Source organism: Leucoraja erinacea, chromosome 7 (assembly GCF_028641065.1).
Source record: "Leucoraja erinacea ecotype New England chromosome 7, Leri_hhj_1, whole genome shotgun sequence".
Classification (NCBI taxonomy): domain Eukaryota; kingdom Metazoa; phylum Chordata; class Chondrichthyes; order Rajiformes; family Rajidae; genus Leucoraja; species Leucoraja erinaceus.
In genome coordinates this window covers 38089762-38116971 of record NC_073383.1, presented here as the reverse complement: position 1 = coordinate 38116971, position 27210 = coordinate 38089762, and the positions used below count along the sequence as shown (strand labels likewise).

The window sequence follows — 27210 nt, the reverse complement described above, 5'->3', positions numbered from 1 at the left end:
TGTATGGCTGCTCTGCCTAATATTTCTTAGTCCCCTACCTGGTCGGAGGCGGCTTTCCTCCGGACCGCATCTTCGCCTCTTACTCGCGGCCTACCAGCGTATGTGTATGTGACAAATAAACTTGACTTGACTTGACTTGACTTGAACTGGAGCGGCGTTTCCTGCTGGGACCAGCCAGAACCCCAGCTTCGGCAGTGGCACAGCGCTGAGGCACCATCATGTAGTGGGCGATGCCTTACCGAGGATCGTCGTGTGGTAAGCTCTGGAGTGCTGAGACCAGCGACTCCAACATTGCGGAGCTGTGGTCGCGGAGCGCCAGCCACGGGCGGCGCTGACTTTCAAACACCGCGGAGCCTGGGATCTCGCCGAGATCACCACTGTCGGAACTCCTACCAGTGTGGCCTGTGGACTTCGGGAGCCACGGTCTCCGGGGAGGAAGCGGCCGTTCCAGACACTCCAAGCCACTGAAGAGTGTTCTCCCGACGCCGGAACTCCATCATCCAGCGAGAGGACCTGTAACATCGGGCCGCCATTGTGGAGACTGCGGATGCCTCAAATAGGCCCTGACCTCGGGTAAAAACAGAGGAAAAGGACTGAACTTTTTAGTGCCTTTCCTCTCAGTGGAAAATGCTGATTCTGCTGTGGAGGGACATTCATGTTAAATTCTCTAGTGTGTTGTGTCATTTCCCTTTTTCATTTTATATGGATGTATGGAAACCTAATTTCTTCTATGTAAAACACTTTGGTTTCAACGCGAGTTGATTTAAATGTGCTACATAAATAAAATTTACTTACTTAATTACTTACTTACTAATGCTTTAGTTAAATCCAAGAAAACAAAGTAAAATGTAGAAATTGCTGCAAGAATTACAATGGGATTCATGATAGGCCTGACATCTGTTGCAAGTACCTCAAGAACATTTCCAGTTGTATTATGTGACTTGTTACAATCACTATTACCTGTTTTATTTTTAGACAGTAATAATAATGGCTCCACAGGTTTTGTGCTGCTTCATCCTCTTTCCAGCATTTGATTAGCACATGATGAAGATGTAATCGTTGTCCTACTTTCCACTATTTATCGCCGAGTTGCAGGTAAAAATGTATTCAATGTTTAATTTAAAGAATTGAAATTCAAAACAGATATGTAGGAGCATAATTTGTTGCTAATATTTTGGCACTCAGACATGATTGCTCTATCTAATTTTCTTTAAAGAGAGCTAAAAGGCTACTTTGCTAAACAAGTTGTCAAAACTAACTCACTTAAACTACAATCATTCTGTTCTGAGAGAAATGGCATATCTGGCTCTGTATTTCATGTCATTAGAAGCAGATGAGAATATTGCTGTTTGATTACCAACTATAACCAAGGGTAACGTACTCCATGCTCCATCACATTTTATGCCTATTATGTTCTGTGTGCTGAAGCAAAGCAAGAATTTCATTGTCCTATCAGGGACACATGACAATAAACTCACTTGAACTTGAACTTTTCTGCCCTTCATGTGAAGCATGGAGACACGAGGAGTTTTCTAGTATCTGAAGTAATGAGCTGGAGTTCGAAGAAGATTGCCGGAACAAGTCGGATAAACCTTGGATGTATCTTACTGTTTCATATCTACAATAAAGAAAATATTCATTAAAAGACTGTGTGCTGAAGCTTTATGAAAGGAGAAGCTCTGAAGGTCTCTGAGGCAGCTTGCATGCGTACCGAAGATATTCCCCTTATCCCGTCTCACCCAATTAGTGGCTAGGGAGTTAATTTCCTGAAAGATTTGAAAAATCTGCCGCTACATTAAGTCGTAGGATACCTCCGGCCGGGGGGTAATTGCCAGTCCCAGAGAGTGGGACAGAAGAAGATAAGTAGAAGCGAACCTCCGGCAGGGGTAAATACCAGTCCCTGAGATAGGGACAGAAGATCGAAGTGCGAAGGCTAAGACCTCGGAGAGGCGCAGCCAGAGCAGGACGACCAGGCTAAGGCCTCGGAGAGACATAGCCAAAGAAGATTGGTTCCAATCGTGGAACTGAAGAAGAAATACCAGTCCCAGACAATAGGACAGAAGATTTAATTGAAGACGGCAGGGCTAAGACCTTGGAGAGGCATAGCCAAAGAAAGAAGATTGGTTCCAATCGTGGAACTGAAGAAGATCTCGGCCAGGAAGAGCCTTGAGGTCTAGCATCAGCATCGGAACGTATCTGAAGACGTATCACTGGATTTGTGAGTACGAATCGATTATTACCTTTTGAATTAAAATCACGGTTTTAATTAAAAGAATTCTGTTACAGAGCTCAAGAAGCTGTTTTCTCCAGCCTGAAAGGAAGACCGACCTTGGATTGTTTTGAATTTCTTATGATAAAGCGCATTCCATTTGAATTAGAATCATTTATTTTGCACCTGGAATTAGAGAGAGGTTCTCTACATTATCGGTATGTTTTAATTTTGGAAGAAATTGTTGATAATAATAAAGTCACTTAGAAGCAGAGACTTTTTCGACTAATTTAAGGACTTGGCAATCTGCCAAGACCTCTTTTAAATCATGAATAAAGATGAAGATGAGGGCAGAGCTATGCCAGAAGAGCCCCGTGGTGGTGAAGAAAGACCAGCCAGACAACTTAAACTCACTGAGAAAGGTCGAAGTCATGTTCTTAAGGAGGCTGAATTGGATAGGAACAACTGGAATTAGATACAGGCTGAGTTAGCAGCGCTCTCAATAGAAGCGGATGCTATGAAGAAAAAACATGAGATGGCCCGACGGCAAGAAGAGATGATGCAGCAGATGGCCTGACAGCAAGAAGAGATGATGCAACAGATGGCCCGACAGCAAGAAGAGATGATGCAACAGATGGCCCGACAGCAAGAAGAGATGATGCAACAGATGGCCCGACAGCAAGAAGAGATGATACAACAGATGGCCCGACAGCAAGAAGAGATGGCGCGATGTCAGGAACAACTGGAATTAGATACAAAGTTGAAGGTGGCTAAAGCCAGGAAGGACATACTGGAAAGTGAAGGGTCTAGATGCAGCTCTAGATCGTCAAAGACGATGAGCTCTAGACAGAGAGCCAAAACAGCTCAGAGTGAATTGGCAGTTGGATCAAATCCACGGTCAAAGTCCACAGGATACCTTCGATTGGAAAACCTAAATAGGTTGAGTGAACCTTCAGCTCAGCAAATGGGTGCTAGACCGAAACTAGCTACTATGGGAACATCCGTACAAACTTGAGATGGACCAGTGGACCAAGGAGAAGGGAATCAGGTTGGTCTATTGGCACTGTTGAATAAGCAATCTGAATTCAACGAGATTATAGCTCAACAAAATACCTCTCTCATTCTGCCACCAGTTGAAATTCCTACGTATGGTGGAGATCCTTTGGGGTATGAAACTTTCGGATCTCCACCATACGTAGGTAAGAGCCATAGAAGAGGTATTAGAGACGAAAGTTAAGGATGAAAAGGAGCGCTTACGATTTCTGGTGAAGTACACAAAAGGAAGTGTGAAGGTGCTTATGGAAAGTTGTCAGATGGAGCCAGGCAACCAGGGCTATAATAAGGCGAGAAGATTACTAAAGGAACGTTTTGATGATGAACAGAGGATTGCGAATGCATACATTGAAAAGGCCCATGCTTGGAAAGAAATCAAGCCAGAAGATGTGGATAAATTGAGTGAATATGCAATATTTCTGAGAAGATGTTGCAGCTCGATGAAAAATCTTGGCTACATGGAGGAAATTAATCTTTCAAGTAATATGAGAATCATCATTAACAAGTTGCCCAGAAGAATGAGAGAAAAGTGGAGAGATAGGGCTGGTAAAATACGAGATAAGAGCAAACAAGTAGCCAGGCTACCAGACCTGGTGGAATATTTAGAAAGAGAAGTACGGTACATGTCAGATTCATGCAGCGGGATTATTGAAGAAGCCAAGCCACTTGCAATTTATAAAGGTTCTACTTTTACCAAAACCGAAGAAAGATCTCAACATAAGAAAAGTAATTTTGCTATCACGACCGTGTCTGTGGAAAAGACAGATGAAAGAAAAAGAAAGGTGTCTACTAGCAAGCAAATAGTATTTTGTTTGTTATGTGATGAAGTTGGTCACACCATAAGATGGTGTCGTAGATTCAAGATGAAAGAATATGAAGACAAGATGGATTTCTTGAAAAGGAATGGAATCTGCTATGGATGTTTAAAGAAGGGGCACATGGTAAAAGACTGTAAGTGCCCAATAATTTGTGACAAATGTAAGCAGAATCATCCTGATGTACTTCATACTGTAAAGAAAGAGCTAGATCTTACTGAGCAGAAAAAGGAGTCAGCGGATGTTAATGCTATCACCTCGCCTCAAGTAACTGCACATATTGGGGCCGGAGAGAAAGCATGCATTTTCTCTATTTTACCAGTACAAGTGAGAAATAGTGAAACTAATGTAGTGTTGCAAACATATGCATTTCTGGATCATGGAAGTTCAGCTACTTTTTGCACAGAGAATTTGATGAGAAGGTTGGACATTACTGGAGAGAAAGTTAAAATTCAAAATGCGTTCCATGAATAAAGAAAAGGATTACCATAGTTATTATATAACAAATATGGAGATATCCAGTTTGGATGAAGATAATTTTATTCCAATTTCAGAGGTTTTCACACATGAAACAATGCCTGTTGGTCGTCAAAATGTACCCAGATGTGAAGACTTACAGCAATGGCCTTACCTGAAAGATGTCAAAATATCAAAGATAAATTCTGATATTGACTTACTTATTGGAACGAATGCTCTGAGAGCATTAGAACCTGTACAGATAATTAGGAGCCAAGGGGATGGACCGTATGCTATGAAGACCCTACTAGGATGGGTTATCTATGGCTCCTTGTGTAAGAATAAGGAAAGCACCAGCAAAATGAATTGTCGTGCTGTTGCTGTTAACCAAATATCTACAGGTAAATTGGAAAAGCTGTTAATGAAGCAATATAACCATGACTTCAATGAAAGTACCAGCCAGGAATACGAAGAAACGTCTAGAGAAGCATTACAATTCTTAGATATTATTAACCATTCAGTTAAGATGAAAAATGGACACATTATTGTTTGGATTTACCTTTCAAGCAAGAAAGTGTTAATTTACCGAATAATCGTTATATGGCTGAACAGCGTATTCAAGGTTTGAAACGTAGGTTTGTTAAGAACACAAAATTTCAAGAGGAATATACATCCTTCTTACAGAATATGATTAATAATGATTATGCCGAAAGGATACCAACGAAGCAACTATATCGAGATGATGGAGAGATCTGGTATATTCCGCACCATGGGGTGTACCACTCGAAGAAAGGGACATTGAGGGTGGTCTTTGACTGAGCGGCAGTCTTTAAAGGGACATCGCTTAACAGTGAACTACTGCAAAGTCCAGACCTTACTAACTCGCTCATTGGAGTTCTCATCAAATTTAGGTAAGAACCGATAGCTTTGATGGCTGATATCAGATCAATGTTTCATCAAGTGAAAGTAACTGGTAAACATATTGATTATCTGCGATTCTTATGGTGGCCTGAAGGGGAGGTACAACAAGACCTTGTTGGTTACCGAATGAAAGTACATCTTTTCGGAGCAGTGTCATCTCCAAGTTGTGCGAATTTCGCTTTGAGGAAAACCACAGAGGATAATAAAGATTATTTCCCAGAGGAGGTAATTTCCACCTTGATAAATAATTTTTACGTGGACGATTGCCTAAAATCCGTATCTACTGAGTTAGAGGCAATTCAAATGGTGAAACACCTAACCTCTCTCTGCAATAAGGGAGGATTTGTACTTACCAAGTGGGTCAGCAACAGTCGTGCTGTTTTGGAAAGCATTCCACCAGATGACAGAGTGGAAGAAACCAAGGAGTTGGATTTAGACAAAGACAACTTGCCAATGGAAAGGTCACTGGGACTGCACTGGTGCGTGGAAACGAATGTGTTTAAGTTTAAATTGTCGATTCAGGAACGACCATGCACAAGAAGGGGTATCTTATCTGTGATTGGTTCAGTATACGATCCTTTGGGATTTCTTGCACCATTTACACTGCTAGCCAAGTTAATTTTACAGAATCTGTGTAGAGAAAAACTTGGTTGCGATGAGAGTATAACTCAAACATCCTCGCACAGTTGGACAGAATGGTTAAAAGACCTCCACAAAATTTCAAAGTTTACGGTAGATCGGTGTATAAAGCCTAAAACCTTTGGTAAAATCGGAAATGCACAACTGCATCACTTTTCGGATGCCAGCGAAAGTGATTATGGGACTGTTTCATACTTAAGACTAAAATGTAAACAAAAGAGTGCATGTTGCATTCTTAATGGGTAAAGCCAGAGTAGCACCATTGAAGCAAATGACGATTCCCAGAATGGAACTTACAGCAGCAGTCTTAGCTGTTAAAATTGACATAATGCTGAGAAAGGAACTGCAATTTCAACTGGAAGAATCTACCTTCTGGACCGATAGCACTACGGTTTTGAAATACATTAACAATGAAAACAAACGTTGCAAATAGAGTTTCCTTTGTACTAGGAGCTACTAATGTTTCTCAATGGAGATATGTTAATACAAAGGAAAATCCTGCGGATGAAGCCTCTAGGGGACAAACAGCAAATTGCTTTCTTAATAACAAGAGATGGATCAATGGGCCAAAGTTTCTTAGTAAGCCAAGTAGAGAATGGCCAAAGCTTGAACTCGGATTTGAAATCTCTACAAAAGATCCGGAAATTAAACAAAACATTTTGGTGAATGTGATTGAAAAAAAATCATATGATACAGTGAATAATTTAATTACCCACTTTTCATCATGGAATAAATTGATAACATCGGTAGCCTGGTTTCTTAAAATAAAAACAAGATTGTTGATGAAGATTCGGGAAAAGAAACAAATAACAGAAAGTATCTTGGAGGAGAATCCTGAGGAAAGGGAAAAGGAGATCAAAGTCCAGATGCAAGTTTTTGAAGCTTCACATAGCCAATGTCTTGATGATCTCCTCAAAGCAGAAAATGCGATCATTTCTTTCTGTCAAAGACAGAAATACAAAGAAGAGATATTAACATTGCAAGCTGAAGGAGAGGGGGTAAAAAGAAGTAGTCAATTGTATAAGCTCGACCCAATCTGGGAAGGAGATCTTCTGCGGATGGGTGGGCGCCTAAACAGATTGGCAATGCCTGAAGAAATGAAACGTCCTATCATTCTCGTTAAGGACTTTTACATAACGACATTATTATTACGGCATATTCATGAACAAATTGGGCATGGAGGAAGAAATTACATGCTATCCCAACTTCGTAAAAAATATTGGGTTACCAAGGCTAATTCAGCAGCAAGAAAGATAATAAAAAATTGCATCATATGCACGCGAGAGCGTGGGAAACTTGGTATACAGAAGATGGCAGACGTGCCTGTGGAGAGGATCACTCCAGACATCACGGATGTGGGGATGGATTATTTTGGTCCTATGGAGGTTAAGAGAGGACATAGCCTTGTGAAAAGATATGGTGTGATCTTCACTTGTATGGCAAGTAGAGCGGTACATCTTGAAGTTGCATCTACACTCGACACGGACTCATGTATTCAAGCATTAAGGAGATTTATTTGTCGACGGGGTCAAGTTACTTCGTTAAGATCGGATAATGGTTCAAATTTCGTTGGAGCGGATAGGGAACTAAAAAAGGCACTCAAAGACTTAAATCAGGATAAAATCCAATATACTATGCTTCAACAAGGCATAAAATGGAACTTTAATCCTCCAATGGGTTCCCATCATGGCGGTATTTGGGAACGATTAATTCGTATAGTACGAAATGTGCTGCGCTCCGTTCTTAGACAACAAATTTTGGATGATGAAGGGTTACAAACTCTGTTTTGTGAAATTGAGGCGATTTTAAATGATCGACCTATTACGAAAAGTTCTGATGATCCTAATAACCTGGAAGTACTCACACCAAATCAGATTAGATTAGATTAGATTCCTTTATTGTCATTCAGATCTTTCGGTCTGAATGAAATTTCGTTTCCCTGCAGTCATACATAAAATAAAAAATGACAAAAACACACAATCAATATAAATTTAACACCCACTACAGTGAGTTCACCAAACACCTCCTCACTGTGATGGACGGCAAAATCTTAAAGTCTCTGTCTCTTCCCTCTTTGTTCTCCCTCTGCGCCGAGGTGATCCAGGCTCCAGATGTTGTGACCCCACCGGGTATTGGTAAATCCCGCGGCTCAGCCATGGTCCGCGAACGGGCCGGTTCAAACTGGGTTGGTCGCTGCCGCCGCCACAGCTCTAAGGCCGAGTCGGGTCACCGCTGCCGCCACAGTTCCGGGGCTGAGTCAGGTCTCCGCTGCCACTGCCTCCGCCACAGCTCCGGGGCCGAGTCGGGTCTCCGCTGCCGCTGCCGCCGCTACAGCTCCGGGGCCGAGTCGGGTCTCTGCTGCCGCTGCTGCCGCACCCACAGCTCCAGGGCCGAGTCGGGTCTCCGCTGCTGCTGCCGCTGCCACAGCTCCGGGGCCGAGTCGGGTCTCCGCTGCCACCACGGTTCCGGCGCCGTCGGGTTTCTGCTGCTGCCCGCGCCACAGCTCCGAGGCCGAGTCGGGTCTCCGCTGCCACTGCTGCTGCTGCCGCCCCCACAGCTCCGGGACCGAGTCGGGTCTCCGCTGCCGCTGCTGCTGCTGCCGCCGCCACAGCTCCGGGACCGAGTCGGGTCTCTGCTGCCACTGCTGCTGCTGCCCACCGCGACAGCTCCGGGGCCGAGTCGGGTCTCCGCTGCCACTGCTGCTGCTGCCGCCGGTACAGCTCCGGGGCCGAGTCGGGTCTCCGCTGCCACTGCTGCTGCTGCCGCCGCCACAGCTCCGGGGCCGAGTCGGGTCTCCGCTGCCGCTGCTGCTGCTGCTGCTGCCGCCGCTACAGCTCCGGGGCCGAGTCGGGTCTCCGCTGCCGCTGCCGCCGCTGCTACAGCTCCGGGGCCGAGTCGGGTCTCCGCTGCCACTGCTGCTGCTGCCGCCGCCACAGCTCCAGGGCCGAGTCGGGTCTCCGCTGCCACTATCGCCGCCACAGCTCGGGGGCCAAGTCGGGTCTCCGCTGCAGCCGCCACAGCTCCGAGGCCGAGTCGGGTCTCCGCTGCCGCTGCCACCGCCACAGCTCCGAGGGTCGCCAGCTCGGCCATTAGGCCTCGGCGCAGACGGAGACGGGGAATACGACAGAAAAAAAGTCGCATCCCCCGAAGGAAGAGACCAAAACATGTTTCTCCCACCCCACCCACACACATACACAACTTAATAAAACAAAATTAACTAAAACATGATAAAGGAACAAAAAGAAAGAAAAAAAATATTCTTCTGCTGCAAACTAATCCAACACTTCCACCTGGGCTTTTTGTAAAAGAGGATTTGTATATGAAACGTAGATAGAAGCAAGTACAATATATGGCAAATCTTTTTTGAAGGAGATGGATACAAGAGTATTTGCCTTTAATCCAATAACGACAACGATGGCTAAGGATTAAAATGAACTTTGTTCCAGGCGACATTGTGTTGGTGGCTGACTCTACAGCATCTCGAGGTTTTTGGTTAATGGGAAGAATACTAGAAATCATGCCTGATGTTCAGGGTTTGGTGCGTATGGTGCGACTGACAACAAAAAACAATGTTTTAATAAGACCAATAACTAAGTTGTGTTTGCTTCTAGAAGGCGAAAGCGAAGATGGAAGAGTCGATAAAGAATTGTGATTGCAGATATATAGTGCATGCTATTTTTTCCTCGTTAGTATAGTGTTTAGTATCCACGCCTAGCACGTGAGAGATCGGGGTTTGATTTCCCGACGAGGAGCTACAGGGTTCTATTCCCTGATCTTTTGATTTTGATTTTGATGTATGTTAAGCCTTTATGGCCACTTTTTTGATGTTTCAGGTCAAGTGCCTTCTTCAGACTGAAAGTCACGGAAAGGAGTCAAGAGTCAAGAGAGTTTTATTGTCATGTGTCCCATGATAGTTGAAATTTCATTTTAGACTGCCCATTATAATGAAAGATTTATGACGTGTTTTGGGCAACTATTGATGGTAGTTTAGTTGGTTATCTTTTGGAGTGGGGGAGAAGGTTAATCCTTCGACCATGTAAAGCCTCATGTCGAGCATGAAGCTCAGTCAAATCAGAAGAAGCGGAGACACGAGATTGTAGTTGGTAATTAGCTGGAGTTTGAATCAGATTTGCGGAACAATCGGAAAAACCTTGGATTTTTTTTTTTCTCTACATCAAGAAAATATTCATTAAAAGGCTGTGTGCTGAAGCTTTATAAAGTAGAAGCTCTGAAAGTCTCTGAGGCAGCTTGCATGCGTACCGAGTTCATCATGGAGTAACAGAATTTCTTGTTGAATAGAATGGGCATGTGACATATTTAATGTCAGTGCTTTCAAATGATATGAAGTTGGCAATGGCAGAACATTATAAAGACAGGGATCCAACGCAAAGAAATGTATCAAATAGACAGGTGAATGTCAGTGTACTTAAAATTCCAACCATCTTGTGAGACATTTCTGTTCGAAAGACTCCAGGGTCTGATTTGAGAAATCAGGATGTACCCATCAAAAGGTTTTTTTTTTTTTTTGTAATTTTACTTTGTGCATAGTGTGTAGAAGTTTTCTTCCACTGGTAAATGAATGGTTTGTCTGCTTTCTCACATAACCTGGGTCAGTGGTAAAAGGCCTGTCCCACTAACGTGACTTTTCAGCGACTGTCTTCGACCTTCAAGCTCGAGGGCACTCACCTGAAAAACCTTGAGTTGGATCGACTGTCAGCGATGAAACCGCGAACAAGTTCCACCGTCTACACACATGCACACAAACAAATCGCAAAGGCGGGGGCCAGGGAAAGCGGGGGAGCGCTTTCTGAAATTCATACCCGCGATGAACAGGAAGGTAAAAGACGGCTGACACAGTTACGGTAAGTCCTTTAGACAGCGTGGAGGGGGGAGAGAAGGGGGGAGAAGGAGTGGAGACACTTTTAAGAAGCCAGACAACTTTTAATAAAGTTAATATACAACCCAATCTCGTGACTCACTCTACAATAAAAATTAATTAATTCCAGACATTTTTACTATCTAGTTTTGCAGCTATAAGCTGATTTGGAAACTTTGCAGAATATTTGAAGAAGGATTATTACCAAAATTATCTTCAAACCAACATCGTTAAAATAACCGAAGATAGGCACAAAAAGCTGGATTAATTCAACGGAACAGCCATTATCTCTGGAGAGAAGGAGTGGGTGACATTTCAGGTCGAGTGCCTTCTTCAGACTGAAAGTCACGGAAAAGGAGTCAAGAGTCAAGAGAGTTTTATTGTCATGTGTCCCAGATAGGACAATGAAATTGATACGTGCTGTAGCACAACAGAATATGTAAACATAATACAGAACGGGAGATAGAAATCATATAGAAGATAATTCAGAGAGATAAAGAACAATGAATGAGTGATATGCAAAAAAGTAATAATGATAAAGGAAACAGATTCAGATTCAGATTCAGATTCAATTTAATTGTCATTGTCAGTGTACAGTACAGAGACAACGAAAAGCATTCAGGGCCACACGATAGACACGATTTGGTGGCTATATTAAGTGTAGTTATTGCTGTGGGATAAAAACTAATTTTCCAGTCTGTTTGTCCTTGTAGTCATTGATCTATAAGCTGTCTGCCTGACGCAACAGTTCAAACAGGGAGTGTCCGGGGTGGGAAATTATCCTTTATAAACATCTGGGAAAATAACCGAAGACAGTGGGAAAAGTGTATTCCTCCAAGGTGAGGATTATCTCTGGAGCCCGACAATCTTCTGGGCGTTGTCAACTAGCCCTCTGGAGCGCTTTCAAGAGAGTTTTAGCCATGTGTGCAGCTGGTGTACCATACGCTGCATACACAGTATGTTAACATGTTCTCTATGGAGATATAAATCAATAGGACAGCAGAGAGATAAAGAACATGAATGAGTCTAAAAAAGCAATAATGTGCAACTACAGACCATTGTTAGCTGTTTTTTGGGTGAAAATGAATAGCTGGTGCGCCTTGGGTGGGGGAGGGATAAAGAGAGAGGGAATGCCGGGGTTACTTGAACTTAGAGAAATCAATATTCATACCACTGGGCTGTAAGTATTAAAATAACTTTCTCTTTATTGCAACATTGCTGTTTATTGGATCTTCTGTGCTAATTGGCTGCAGGGTTTCTAAGTATTATTACACTCCAAAAATCGGAAAAAAACATGATTAGACAGAGTTGATGTCTCGGAGTTGATGTTGCAGAGTTTTATGATGTGGAAAATCACATTTGATAAATTAATATTTTTTGAGGACGCTCACCAAGGTGAAAGGCAGAACCAGTGGATTTTCAAAAGATACCACACAACATAATGTTACAAAAATAAAAGGCCCATATGTTTGGAGTAACGCATTTGTGGGGAAAAATAAGTTGTTAAATGACTGAAGGCAATCAGAATTCAGGTTGGCATTTTTTACTAATGGCATGCTATAGGAATCAACTGCAGATTGTCACAATTTATTTGAGTTGGTTTCACGTAGGTGTACAAAACAGTTCTCTGCCTTTATTTGATTATTATAAATAATAAATGTAAAATTAAGTGGTCCAAATTAATTGCAATGTGCTAGCATTCAATCTCCATTAAAAATTCTTCGGCATATCCTGGATTTGTGTACTCCTCAAATTAGACTTGAACCATAATCTGGGGGATGAGTACGCCTACAGGGATGAGGTGGAGCAGCTGACAGTGTGGTGTGGAGAGAATAACCTGCTCAACACCTCAAAGACCAAGGAGCTCATAATAGACTACAGGAAGAAGAAAACGGACATTACACCATTAATCATCAGAGGGGACTGTGGAGAGGGTGGTGGATTTTCGCATCCTGGGAATCCACATTGAGGAGGACCTGACATGGAGCGTGAACACCTCTGCGCTGCTGAAAAACGTCCAGCAGAGACTGCACTTCCTGAGGGTGCTCAGGAAGAACAACATCACTCAGAGACTGCTGCTGTCCTTTTATCGGTGCTCCATAGAGAGTATCCTAACATACTGTGTATGCGTGTGGTACACCAGCTGCACAGCGGCTAAGAGGAAAGCGCTCCAGAGGGCTATTGACAACGCCCAGAAGATTGTCGGCTACCCTCTCCTCACCTTGGAGGATCTACACAGTTCCCACTGTCTCAAGAAATCCCAGACCATTATAAAGGACATTTCCCACCCCGGACACTCCCTGTTTGAACTGTTGCCGTCAGGCAGACGGTACAGATCAATGAGGACAAGGACAAACAGACTCAAAAACAGTTTTTATCCCACAGCAATAACTACACTTAATATAGCCACCAAATCGTGTCTATCGTGTGGCCCTGAATGCTCGCACCGCTGCCTACAACTCGGGCCTGGCATCAGGAAACATGGACGTCTACAAGGCAGAGTCCTATCGACTGCGAAGGGCGATGAAGGACGCAAAGAGAAGGTACAGGGACAAGATGGAGTTACAGATGGAGCATCAGGACACCAGAAGCCTGTGGCAGGTGTTACGGATTGTAACCAACTACCGGAGAACCCCTTCCTCATCCGCAAGTGCCGGCACCTCCCTAGCTGATGACCTGAACTCCTTTTATGCTTGTTTCGAGAGGGGCAATACCACTTCAGGTCTGCCGACTATCGACAATACCGCCAGCGGGCTGGCTACCGAAGCTGAAGGGAGGAATGTGCACACATTCTCGCTGTCCGAGCACGACGTGAGGAGGGCTCTGACACGGGTGAACACGAGAAAAGCTGCAGGCCCCGATGGCATCTCGGGGCGAGTACTCAAGTCCTGTGCTACGCAGCTAGCTCCAGTGCTCACTACATTATTCAACCTCTCCCTGGACAAGTCCATGGTCCCTGCCTGCTTCAAAAAATCCATCATTGTACCGGTACCAAAAAATGCCTCCCCAGCCTGTCTGAATGACTACCGTCCGGTGGCCCTTACCTCGGTAGTCATGAAATGCTTTGAGAGGCTGGTGAAGAATCACATCTGCGCCTTCCTCCCTCAGAACATGGACCCATTGCAGTTCGCATATCGTCCGAACAGATCCACGGACGATGCGGTCTCCCAGTCTTGCACACCACTCTCATCTGGACAGCCAGAAGGGGGGCTACGTGAGGATGCTGTTCATAGACTACAGTTCAGCCTTCAACATGATAGTCCCCACCAGACTGGCCGGGAAGCTAATGGAATTGGGGCTCAACACCTCCCTGTGTGCCTGGGTCCTGGACTTTCTCACCGCCAGGCCCCAGGTAGTCAAGATGGGAGGGAATACATCGAAGTCCCTCACCCTGAGAACAGGATTACCCCAGGGTTGCGTCCTCAGCCCCCTATTGTACTCCCTGTACACACATGACTGTGTGGCTAGGTTCAGCTCCAACTCAATAATTAAGTTTGCTGATGACACTGTGGTGGTGGGCCTGATCTCAGACAACGACGAGAAGGCCACCGGGAGGAGGTGGCTGATCTAGCACTCTGGTGCCAGGATAACAGCCCCCTCTTGAACATCAAAAAAACGAAGGAGCTGATCATGGACTTTAGGAGGGCACATCATCCGAGGACGTACACTCCATTGAGGATAAATGGGGATCCTGTGGATAGGGTGAACTGTTTTAAATATCTGGGAGTCCACATCTCCGAGGATATGACATGGGCATCACACGCATCAGCACTCGTGAGTAAGGCAAGGCAGCGCCTTTACCACCTCAGGCAATTGAGGAAATTCAGAAATTCTGTGCTTCTACGCAGCGGCGGTGGAAAGCATCTTGTCCGGGAACATTACCATCTGGTTTGGGAATTGCTCTGCCAAGGACAAGAAGGCTCTGCAGAGAGTAGTGCGTTTGGCCGAATGCACTATGGGAACTTCACTCGCCCCCCCTGCAGGAACTATACAACAGGAGGTGCAACTCCAGAGCAAATAAAATCATGGGAGACCCCTTCCACCCCTGCAACGGACTGTTCCAGCTGCTACGGTCAGGCAAACGCCTCCGTTGCCATGCGGTGAGAACGGAGAGGTTGAGGAGTTTCTTCCCAGAGGCCATTCGGACTGTAAACGCCTATCTCACCAGCGACTAACTCTACTGAACGTTTTTCCTTCCATTATTTATTAAGTAAAAGAATATGTGTGTTATGATTGTGTTTATAATTTGTTTGGTTGTTTGTCTTTTGCACAAAAGTCCGTGAGCATTGCCACTTTCATTTCACTGCACATCTCGTATGTGTATGTGACAAATAAACTTGACTTGACTTGACTTGACAAATGAGCGCGGGTGCGCTACATACCAAAGGGATTGTGCAATCGACACAAGAATGTATGATTGTGTGTTTATGCTTGTTTTTTTCATGTCATTTATTTTAGTTGTTTATTTCAGATATTCTCTTTTACGTATCGTTAGCTTTTAGATAATGTGTGAATGGTGCACTGACTGGTTGGCATTTTGGTACATATGACAATTAATAATGGAGCCAGCCCTGCTTCCCTTTATGGACTCCTTGTTCTAAACTTTTGGAGTCCTGGCACCATCCACCAATTCATCTCCGCTACATCGATGACTGCACCGGGACTGTCTCCAGTACCTGTGCAGAACTCGTTGATTTCACGCTCAAATTCACTGCTACTATCTCTGACACCTCTCTCCACCTTTCTTGTTCTCTGTCTCCATCACACGACTATCGACTGACGTCTAATACCAACCTACCTCCACAGTTATTTGGCCAACACTTCCTCCTGCTCTGCTTCTTGCAAAGACACCTACTCTCAATATTTCCGTCTCCACTGCATCAGCTCCCAAGATGCGACGTACCATTTCTGACATACAAGTTCGTGAAGACCCGTCTCCGTTCCCCGTCCTTCCTGCTGCCAGTCAATAGAGGCCCCGCCCTTCTAACTGTCAGTCAGCCGTGACCCTGCCCCTCTCGTGGCGGACCCGCCCCACCAATCTTTGACCAATCCCGCTGCCTATCTTTGGTTCCCCTCCCCCCCGTCTGGCAGCCTGTGGTGTAGGCTCCGCCCCGGCCCAGAGGCCTCGCCCTCCCCCCGTCTGGCAGCCTGTGGTGTAGGCTCCGCCCCGGCCCAGAGGCCTCGCCCTCCCCCCCGCCCCGGCCCAGAGGCCTCGCCCTCCCCCCGGCAGCCTGTGGTGTAGGCTCCGCCCCGGCCCAGAGGCCTCGCCCTCCCCCGGCAGCCTGTGGTGTAGGCTCCGCCCCGGCCCAGAGGCCTCGCCCTCCCCCGGCAGCCTGTGGTGTAGGCTCCGCCCCGGCCCAGAGGCCTCGCTCTCCCCCCCCTCCCCGGGCTGTCCCCGTCTCTCCCGCTGTCTCCACCCCTTGCGTCACTCGTCAACGGGGAGTCCCCGCCCTCTACCCGCTCAGAGTTTTGGCGCGAGCGCTGAAGTTGGACGGGTTCACCATGTCGGAGCGTGATGCTGGGCCCGGACTCAGACTCAGACTCAGACTCAGACTCATTCGTGGGCTCGGACTGGCCAGGCTGTGGCCGCGCTTCAGCAGATGCTGCAGTGCTCCAGCTGGTAACTCCCGTTTGGGCATCTCGGGCGACCGGGGTCAGGTCGTGGCCACCTTTCGACTGCAGACCCTCACTGTGCACCGGGAAGGAGGGAGGGGATTATCGCTCTGGACCCGCCAAGGGGCTGTCACAGTGGTTGGGGAAGTGGGCCGGATTACTGAGTGGGCTAGTAGAAACATGAAAAATAGTTGCGGCAGTAGGCCATTCGAGCCAGCACATCCATTCAATATGATCATGGCTGATCATCAAAAATCAGTACCTCGTTCCTGCTTTCTCCCCATATCCCTTGATTCCGTTAGCCCTAAGAGGCCATAACTAGTGAGCTTGGGGTGGGGTGGCGGCGGCATGGCTGTCGCTGGGTGGACCTGGTAAGCAGGAAGGGGGTCTCTGGAAGAGATGTCAATTTCTGTTTGGGAAGGGATTAAGCTTTTCCCATTGAGAGTAGGGAAGATTCAAACAAGAGGACCTGACTTGAGAATTAAGGGACAGATGTTTAGGGGTAACATGAGGGGGAACATTTTACTCAGAGAGTGGTAGCTGTGTGGAATGAGCTTCGAGTGGAAGTGGTGGAGGCAGGTTCGATTTTATCATTTAAAAATAAATTGGATAGGTATATGGACAGGAAAGGAATGGAGGGTTATGGGCTGAGTGCAGGTAGATGGGACTAGGGGAGAATAAGTGTTCGGCACGGACTAGAAGGGCCGAGCTGGCCTGTTTCCGTGCTGTAATTGTTATATGGTTATTACTGGGTGGGGGGGGTGGGGGGGAAGAGTCTGAGTAAACGGAAGAACTGGGTGGAGTCGCTGGCAGGGAAAGTGGGGGTTCACTGACTGCCCATGGTGGGGCTACTAGATGTGCTGAGGGTGTGCCGGGGTCAGTAGGTGCTTCAATGAGATGGGTGGGGATCACAAGATGAGAGTTTAAAAAAACGAGAAGGTGGTTACTGGGTGAACATAGGAAGCAGGTGACTGGCTAAGGGAAAGTGTCATTGTGTGATCTGAGGAGATGAATACACTTGGAAAGGGTCACAAGGCGGTTGTGGACATCATTGAATGAATGGAGGGGCTGGCTAGTCACAGTGAACAAAAGGTAGGAGGGGTCACTGTGGACACCTTAAGAGGAAGTGAATTGGGATCACTCGAAAAGGTGGAGGAGATACCCGTGATCTACTGAGTGGCCGGAGGTTACTGACTAGGAGGCATCCCTGGGTAATGGTGGTGGGGGATGTCACTGGGTCAACAGAGATGACAGGGGTTACTGATTGAATGGAGTAGATGGGTTCAGGTCACTGGGTGTCCAGACAGGTTACTGGGTGGCCTGTGGAGGCAGGGGGGGGGGGGGGGGGGGGGGGCACTAGGCTCACCGGCTAGACTAGGGGACAGGGAGTCACTGACTGGACGGGGGAAGTAGCAGATACTGAGTCTGCTCGAGAAAGAACAGTTACTTTATGTTTATTGTGCATGGTGTTTATTTTTTAAACCACTCTCCTGTTCTGCTCAGCGTTGTCCCTTCAGGGAATTTGTATAACAGTAAGGTTGTAAAAAGCATCCCATGTGGTATGGCCATTATGTTGCTAAGTGTATAACATTGTTTTGCAATAATTTTCAGTGCTTGTGATATATTTCTACTTATAAATTTGTGTGTGGTTGGTCCTGATGGGATGTATGTATGTTTTTTGTTGTTGAATGAGTTTTTGATCATTGTGTTTCTGTATTTCAGTTGCAAGCTGCTTCAGGAGCCTGTCTGTCTTGGAGGCTGTGAGCATGTGTTTTGCTGGTAAGACAATAGACAATAGGTACAGGAGTAGGCCATTCAGCCCTTCGAGCCAGCACCCCCATTCAATGTAATCATGGCTGATCATCCACAATCAGTACCCCGTTCCTGCCTTCTCCCCATAACCCCTGACTCTGTTATATTTAAGAGCCCTATCTAGCTCTCTCTTGAAACTATCCAGAGAACCGGCCTCCACTGCCCTCTGAGGCAGAGAATTCCACAGACTCACAACTCTCTGTGTGAAAACGTGTTCCTCATCTCCGTTCTAAATGCCTTACCCCTTATTCTTAATCTGTTGCCCCTGGTTCTGGACTCCCCCAATATTGGGAACATGTTTCCTGCCTCTAGTGTGTCCAAACCCTTAATAATCTTATATGTTGCAGTAAGATCCTCTCTCATTCTTCTAAATTCCAGAGTATACAAGCTCACCCGCTCCATTCTCTCAGCATATGACAGTCCCGCCATCCCGGGAATTAACCGTGTGAACCTACGCTGCACTCCCTCAATAGCAAGAATGTCCTTCCTCAAATTTGGAGGCCCAAACTGCACATAATACTCCAGGTGTGGTCTCACTAGGGCCCTGTACAACTGCAAAAGGACCTCTTTGCTCCTATACTCAACTCCTCTTGTTATGAAGGCCGACATGCTATTCACTTTCTTCACTGCCTGCTGTACATGCATGCTTACTTTCATTGACTGATGAATAAGGATGCCCAGATCCCATTGTACTTCCACTTTTCCCAACTTGACGGCATTTAGATAATAATCTGTCTTCCTGTTAACCTCACATTTATCCACATTAAACTGCACCTTCCCACTCATCCAACCTGTCCAAGTCACCCTGCATTTTCATAGCATCCTCCTCACAGTTCACACTGCCACCCATTAAGTGTACTGTCAATTATGTGTTGAACATCCCATTGAGTGTACTGTCACAAACTAACTACTGACGAATAAAAACTTACTGGTAAAGATATTGTTGATTTTTTTTCAAGTTACTGCAAGCATAAGATGCCATTGAACGAAGATTAGTAAATAGGTCTTCAATGTCCTATCATGTCCAATCTATATTGGTGGACATTTAAATAGCAGTGGAAGGTGGGACATTTATTCAGAGTTCAAGTCCCACTTCATAGATTTGAGTAGAAAATGTAGGTTGACAGTTTAGTGCAATGCTGAGAGTGTGTGGCACTCTTGGTGGTGTTGTCTTTAGAATATCAAGTCTCTCAGGCTCATGTAGCTTGGTTATAGTACAGGTCCACCATTGATATTATACAAATGGTGGTCTGGCACCTGCTTTAATCTGGATAAAATTACATGAACGCACTTGAAATCCCTCTTGGAAGTCTGTATTAAAGAATAATAATCTGGCCAATATTTGTACCCAATTCATTGTTGCTAAAACATTATATGATTATTTGTACATTGCTGTTTGTAGTCATTTGCTGTGCTAATTGGCCGCCATGCCTCGTACAATGCTGCAGTGATTACATCTTCAAAGTATTTATATTGAGTGAAGCATTTTGTGAAAGTGACATTTGAAAAGTTATTTAATGCTAATCCTTGGTGATGCTAGGACTAGCACCCGAGTACAGATTACATGGCTGATACATTTCAAACCATCTTCAATCAGAAATGTTGAGTGGATGATCCTTATCAGCTTATTCAACTACCCCAATTTAAACGCAAATTGGAGGAACAACATCTCAGCTAACAGCCCAGTGGTATGAATATTGATTTCTCTCACTTCAGGTAGCCCCGGTATTCCCTCTATCCCACCCCCACCCAAGTCGCGCTAGCTTCTCATTTTCACCCTACAAACAGTTTACAATGGCCTGTTTCCTTTATCATCATTACTTTTTTGCATATCTTTCATTTATTGCTCTTTATCTCTTCACATCACCGTCTATATCTCTTGTTTCCCTTATCCCTAACCAGTCTGAAGAGGGGTCTCGACCCGAAACGTCACCCTTCCTTCTCTCCGGAGATGCTGCCTGCCCCGCTGAGGTACTCCAGCTCTTTGTGTCTATGTTCAGTTTAAACCAGCATCTGCGGTTCCTTCTTACACACCACACAAATGGCAGTTTTCAGCTAATTCAATTCATTCAGTGTGATATTGAGGACCACACAATGTAAATAGACACACGAAAATTCAGATTTTATGGTCTGGAGTTAACAAAACCCCAAAGTGCAGGAGGAACTTAGCGGATCGAGCAGCATCTAGAGGCAAAGACATAGTTGTCAAGAGTGTTTTATTATCATATGTACTAAAACAGAATAACTACATTTCAGTTGCAGCAGATCAACAGGTTTGTAAGCACAGTACTCAATAGATGATATAATGAACAAACAGGAAAAAAAGTTCAATAAATAAAAAAGCCAATATCATTCAAAAAACATAACAAAGCCTAAATTCCATGGTGCATCCAAGGATGTTAATGGTTTGGAGTTTAGTTGAAGTTCGTAATGTTCAACAGCCTGATGGTTGTTGGGAAGAAGCTGTTCCTAAACCTGGATGTCACAGTTTTCAAACTCCTATACCAGCTTCCCGATGGCAAGTGTTAAATGAGAGCATGGCCAGATTGATGTGGGTCCTTAATGATGCTGGCTGCTGTTTGAGACAGCGCCTCCTATAGATCCCTTTGTTGGTGGGATGGTCAGTACCCACGATAGACCGGGCAGTGTTTGCCACTTTTTGTGATCTTCATTCCTGGGCGTTTGAGTTGCTGAAGCAGCCCCTGATGCAAGCAGTCAATATGCTCTCTGCCATGAACCTCTAGAAGTTCAACAGAGTATTCGTCGACATACTGAATCTACTCAAACCTCAAAGCAAGTAGAGGTGTTGAAGGGCTTTCTTCATGATTGCATCAATATACTGGGTCCAGGACAGATCTTCAGAGATGTCCAAGAACGTCTTGTTGTTGACACTCTCCAGCACTGACCCGTCAATCAAGAAAACTTTGTGGATCCTCAGCCTTCCTCTTCTTAAGTCAACAATCAGTTCCTTGGTTTTACTGGCGTTGAGAGCAAAGTTGTTCTGGCACCATTCAGTCAGACGATCGATCTTCCTCCCATGCTTTGACTAATCATTGGCCATAATTCGTTCAACAACTGGTGTCGTTAGCGAATTTAAAGATGGAGTTGGAACTGTGTCCAGCTACGCAGTCATGAGTATAGAGTGAGTAGAGCAGGGGGCTGAGCACACAGCTTTGCGATGCCCTTGTTATTGAGGAGGAAGTGTCGTTGCCAATTCATACTGATTTTGTTCTGTTAATGAGGAAGTCAAGAATTCAGTTGCAAAGCCTTGTGCAGAGACCTGGTTCCCTAAACTTGCTAACAAGTTTGAAGGGGATGATGGTGTTGAACGCACAATTGTATTCTCTTGTATTCTATGAATAACAGCTTGATTGTCCAAGTGGTCCAGTGGAAAGCCAACAATATTGCATTCCCGGTTGATCTGTTGTGGCTGTAGGCAAATTGTAGTGGGTTTTTTGCTGATGTAGGGGTTGACATGTGCCATAACCAACCTCTCAAAGCACTTCATCAACTTAGATGTTAGTGCCACTAGTTGGTAGTTATTGAGGCATGTCATCCTAATCTTGGGCACCGGTATTATTAATGCCCTTTTAAAGCAGATGGGAACCTCAGACCTCAGTAAAGAGAGGTTGGACCAGCCAGTTGGTCCTTGCAGGTTTTGAGGTCTCGACCAGGTACGCAATCAGGTCCAGACCCTCCGAAGGTTCAACTTCATAAAGGATCTTCTGATGTCGGCCTTGGTGACTGAGATTGCAATGCCATGGGAGCCAGAAGGCACATTAGTGTTCTCCCTATCAAAGTGTGCATAGATTTCATTGGGCTCGTCCAGGAGTGATGCCTCACTGTCATTTGACTGGGCATTTTCGGGTTGTGACTCTGCATCAGAACTGAGGGTAGACAGCCAATAAGAAGGTGTGAGAGGGAGGGGTGAGTCATGGGCAGGCAAATGATGTGGAACCAGGTGAGGAGAGGTGAATACCTACATATAAGATGTCTTCTTTTGAAAACGTGAAATCCCCTTTACTGTCATAGATGGAGCCCTCACCTATGCAAACTGGAGGACAGCTTCTCATATTCCACTTGAGTAGCTTACAACTTACTGGTATGAACATTGGAATTATCCAATTTTAGGTACCTAACTTTAAACACCCCCCCCTTCGCTGTGCCGCACCTTGATGTGCACCCATTTCTCCCCATTACCTTTCCACCTATATTCCTTGCTCCGGATTCTCAATTTGCACTTCTATCCTTACCTCATACCTTTGTGTCTTTTTATCTCTGGCCTTTGTCCAGCCATCTGCCTATCAAAACCCCCCCTCACCTGTATCCACCTATAGCTTGCCAGACTTTGTCCTGTCTCATTTCCAGCTTTCTTCCCCCCCCCCCCCCCCCCCCCCCCCACCTGCAGATTGAAGAAGGACTTCAACCTAAAACATCACCTCTCTATCACTCTCAAGATGCTGCAAGACCCTCTGAGTTACTCCAGCATTTTGTTTCTTTTATAGTAAAATTAGAAGTGGTCAAGGAAGGTCATGTTAGCAGGTACCTAATTCAGCCCAGAATGCTGTTCAGCACAAGAAGAGCTTCAGTCAAGAGAAGGGTCTTATCTCAAATAAATTTCCACAAGTACGTTTCCACCAAGCAGATAAGGTACAGTCCAGATAATTTAAATATTTCAAAAGTCTGTGTCACAATTTCAAAATAATTGTTGGAAAACAAATATTTGGATTTTTTTTTATTAATCTTGAAATACAGAACAGTGCTTGCTGGTAAATTAATATTTGATGTACTTCTAAAGTACTTTGTATGTTGGTACTTTGTATGTTGGTTGTTCTCAATATAATTGGTTACTTGGGCCTCTCAATTTATATTTAGATGCCTAACAACCAGTGTCATTTATCCACAGTAATTTCCAAAGCTCTTTAAAGATTGTTGCAATGTTTGTGTCTTTACCATTGCCAAAGTTTTCTACATTTAAAGAAAAAAAACCCGAAAGTACTGATCATGGCCTTGGGATGTCACAGGATACTTTACTGTCAATGAAGTGCACTGTTGGAGAGTAGGAAGGCCACATTGATATTGACAGATGACTGATCTCTAAAATTATGGAATCTAGTCATTTACTTTTTGTGATTTTAGGTTATCTATAGTTGGCAAGAACAGGTCAGGAATTGCAAGTTTGATCAATGGTTCTGGCTTGGCAATATTTTAAAGAGGACGTCTAATCAATTGCCTGACATCTTTTTCTGATGGTCACATTGATTGTTGCTGAGGAAAGGCATTCAGTACGTCTTATGTGGAAGCATAATGACCCTGAAGTCTTCCTCCCAGAGCAGCAGTCAACTGATTGTTTATTTTCTTTGTTGTTGGATGCAATTTTGATGAAAACATATTTTCATCTCTTTTATGGAATAAATAAAATTATATTCATTTTGCTATCTTGAATAAAAAACATTAATTTAGAAGTTGCACCTGGTAGGAATGATAATTAGGTTCACTTTACAAAAGACGTCTAACAGTCTGTAGAAATATGGTCCCAGACATTGCAATTATTTGCTTAGAGATTAGAGAAAGGATGGATTTGGATTTGCTAGGGCTCCAGACAATATCTTCATTTACAAAATTCAAATGGGACCCAACTATGATAGCCACTCATTGCTTACTCAGCTGCTTTTTCCAAATTAAATATAAATTACAGAGATGCTAAGAAATATGATATGACCTGTTTTTTTTCACGAAATATTAATGCTGCAGAATTGAAGGATCTTGGCACCCCTTTCAACTTTCCTACTTACCTCAGCTAGGGAGAGACATGAAATCAGCTGATAATTATTACTTGTATTTAGTTGCATGGTAGCCCATTGTTTTCCACTACACGAGCCATTCTCAAAAGCGGTTAGACAATAGACAATAGGTGCAGGAGTAGGCCATTTGGCCCTTCGAGCCAGCACCGCCATTCAATGTGATCATGGCTGATCATCCTCAATCAGTACCCGGTTCCTGCCTTCTCCTCGTATCCCCTGACTCTGCTATTTGTAAGAGCCCTATATACCTCTCTTGGAAGCACCCAGAGAACCTGCCTCCACCGCCATCTGAGGCAGAGAATTCCACAGACTCACCACTCTCTGTGAGAGAATGTGTTTCCTTGTCTCCGTTCTAAATGGCTTACTCCTTATTCTTAAATTGTGGCCCCTGGTTCTGGACTCCCCCAACATCGGGGACATGTTTCCTGCCTCTGGTGTGTCCAAGCCCTTAACAATCTTATATGTTTCAATCAGATATCCTCTCATCCTTCCAAACTCCAGAGTGTACAAGCCCACCTGCTCCATTCTCTCAGCATATGACAGTCCCGCCATCCCGGGAATTAACCTTGTAAACCTACGCTGCACTCCCTCAATAGCAAGAATGTCCTTCCTCAAATTAGGGGACCAAAACTGCACACAATATTCCAGGTGTGGTCTCACTAGGGCTCTGTGCAACTGCAGAATGATCTCTTTGCTCCTGTATTCGATTCCTCGTGTTATAAAGGCCAACATGCCATTCGCTTTCTTCACTGCCTGCTGTACCTGCTTGCTTACTTTCATAGACTGATATACAAGGAACCCAGATCCCATTGTACTTCCCCTATTCCCAACTTGACGCCATTTAGATAGTAATCTGCCTTCCTGTTTTTGCTACCAAAGTGGATAACCTCACATTTATCCGCATTAAACTTTATCTGCCATGCATCTGCCCACTCCCCCAACCTGTCCAAGTCACCCTACATTCTCATTGCATCCTCCTCACAGTTCACAATGCCACCCTGCTTTGTGTCATCTGCAAATTTGCTAATGTTACTTTGAATCCCTTCATCCAAATCATTGATGTGTATTGTAAACAGGTGCGGTCCCAGCACCGAGCCTTGAGGTACCCCACTAGTCACTGCCTGCCATTCTGAAATGGTCCCGTTAATCCTTACTCGTTGTTTCCTGTCTGCCAACCACTTCTCTATCCATGTCAGCACTCTACCCCTGATACCATGTGCCATAATTTTTCCCACTAATCACCTATGTGGGACCTTATCAAACGCTTTCTGAAAGTCCAGGTACACTACATCCACTGGCTCTCCCTTGTCCCTAGTTACATCTTCAAAAAATTCCAGAAGATTAGTCAAGCATGATTTCCCCTTTGTAAATCCATGCTGACTCGGACCGATCCTGTTACTGCTATCCAAATGTGCGGTTATCTCATCTTTTATAATTGACTCCAGCATCTTCCCCACCACTGATGTCAGGCTAGCTGGTCTATAATTCCCCGTTTTCTCTCTCCCGCTTTTCTTAAAAATGTTGCATGTGAAACCCTCAGATAATTCTCAGTATAATCGTGGATGCATTGGCAATCATTTTCCAATGTTCTCTCGACTGGATCAGTTCCTGTGGACTGGATGGTAGCCAATGTAACTCCACTTTTTAAGAAAGGAGGGCGAGAGAAAACGGGAAATTTTATAGACCAATTAGCCTTTCATCGGTGGTGGGGAAGATGCTTGAGTCAATTAATAAAGATGTTATAGCAATGCATTTGGAAAGCAGTGACAGGATTGGTCAAAGTCAGCATGGATGCTTGAAGGGGTAATCATGCTCGACTAATCTTATGGAATTTTTTGAGGATGTAACAAGCAGAATGGATAAGGGAGAGCCAGGGGATGTGGTGTAGGCATTGTGAACTGCGAGGAGGAAGCTATGAGGCTGCAGCATGACTTGGATAGGTTGGGCGAGTGGGCAGATGCATGGCAGATGCAGTATAATGTGGATAAATGTGAGGTTATCCACTGGAGGCAAGACCAGGAAGGCAGATTATTATCTGAATGGTGTCACATTAGGAAAAGTGGAGATGCAACGAGACTTGGGTGTGCTTGTGCATCAGTCACTGAAAGTAAGCATGCAGGTACAGCAGGCAGTGAAGAAAGCTTTCATGCGAGAGGATTTGCATTTTGGAGCAAGTTTTGGAGCAAGACTACACCTGGAGTATTGTGTGTAATTTTGCGCTCCTAATTTGAGGAAGGACATTATTGCTATTAAGGGAGTGCAACGTAGATTCACCAGGTTCATTCCCGGGATGGCGGGACTGTCATATGATGAAAGAATGTGTCGACTGGGCTTGTATTCACTGGAATTTAGAAGGATGAGAGGAGATCTTATAGATACATACAAAATTCTTAGATTGGACAGGCTAGATGCATGAAAAATGTTCCTGATGTTGGAGGAGAACCAGGGGTAACAGTTTAAGAATAAGGGGTAGGCCATTTAGGACTGAGGTGAGGAAAAGCTTTTTCACTCAGAGTTGTGAATCTGTGGAATTCTCTGCCACAGAAGGCAGTGGAGGCCAATTCACTGGATATTTTCAAGAGAGAGTTAGATTTATCTCTTGGGGCTAAAGGAATCAAGTGATATGGGGAAAAAACAGGACAGGGTAGTGATTTTAGATGATCAGCCATAACAATATTAAATAGTGGTGTTGGCTTGAATGGCCAAATGGCCTACTACTGCACCTATTTTTCTATGTTTCTATATAACAAGGCATCAGGTATGAGATTTGACACTGAGCTATGAGATCTTTCTTAATACTGTAATAAACCATACCATTTTTAGCAATTAAGGTTGCTGTTGGTATAGGCAGATGTGTGTCCACTCACACATCAGGTGAGATATCTTCTGCATGCTCCTCGCTCGCAGTAAACACTCGCAATAACGGGCCTCTTTGTAGTGGATTTTGGCTATCGCTGAGGCTCCTTTTGCAACACCCCCCACTTCCACCAGTTACTCAATGAGCTGGCGCCA

The 27210-nt window shown here is 44.7% G+C and overlaps 1 protein-coding gene across 1 annotated transcript in view; it reads left to right on the top strand.

Annotated features, from left to right (window-relative positions):
- The first annotated feature begins 16456 nt into the window (after nt 1–16456).
- The window catches only part of bard1 (BRCA1 associated RING domain 1), a 190415-nt gene continuing 179661 nt past the window's right edge, over nt 16457–27210 (top strand). The window contains 3 exon segments of the mRNA XM_055638306.1: nt 16457–16513; nt 16516–16589; nt 18305–18361. Coding sequence (XP_055494281.1) covers nt 16472–16513; nt 16516–16589; nt 18305–18361 — 173 coding nt within the window. The 5' untranslated portion in view covers nt 16457–16471.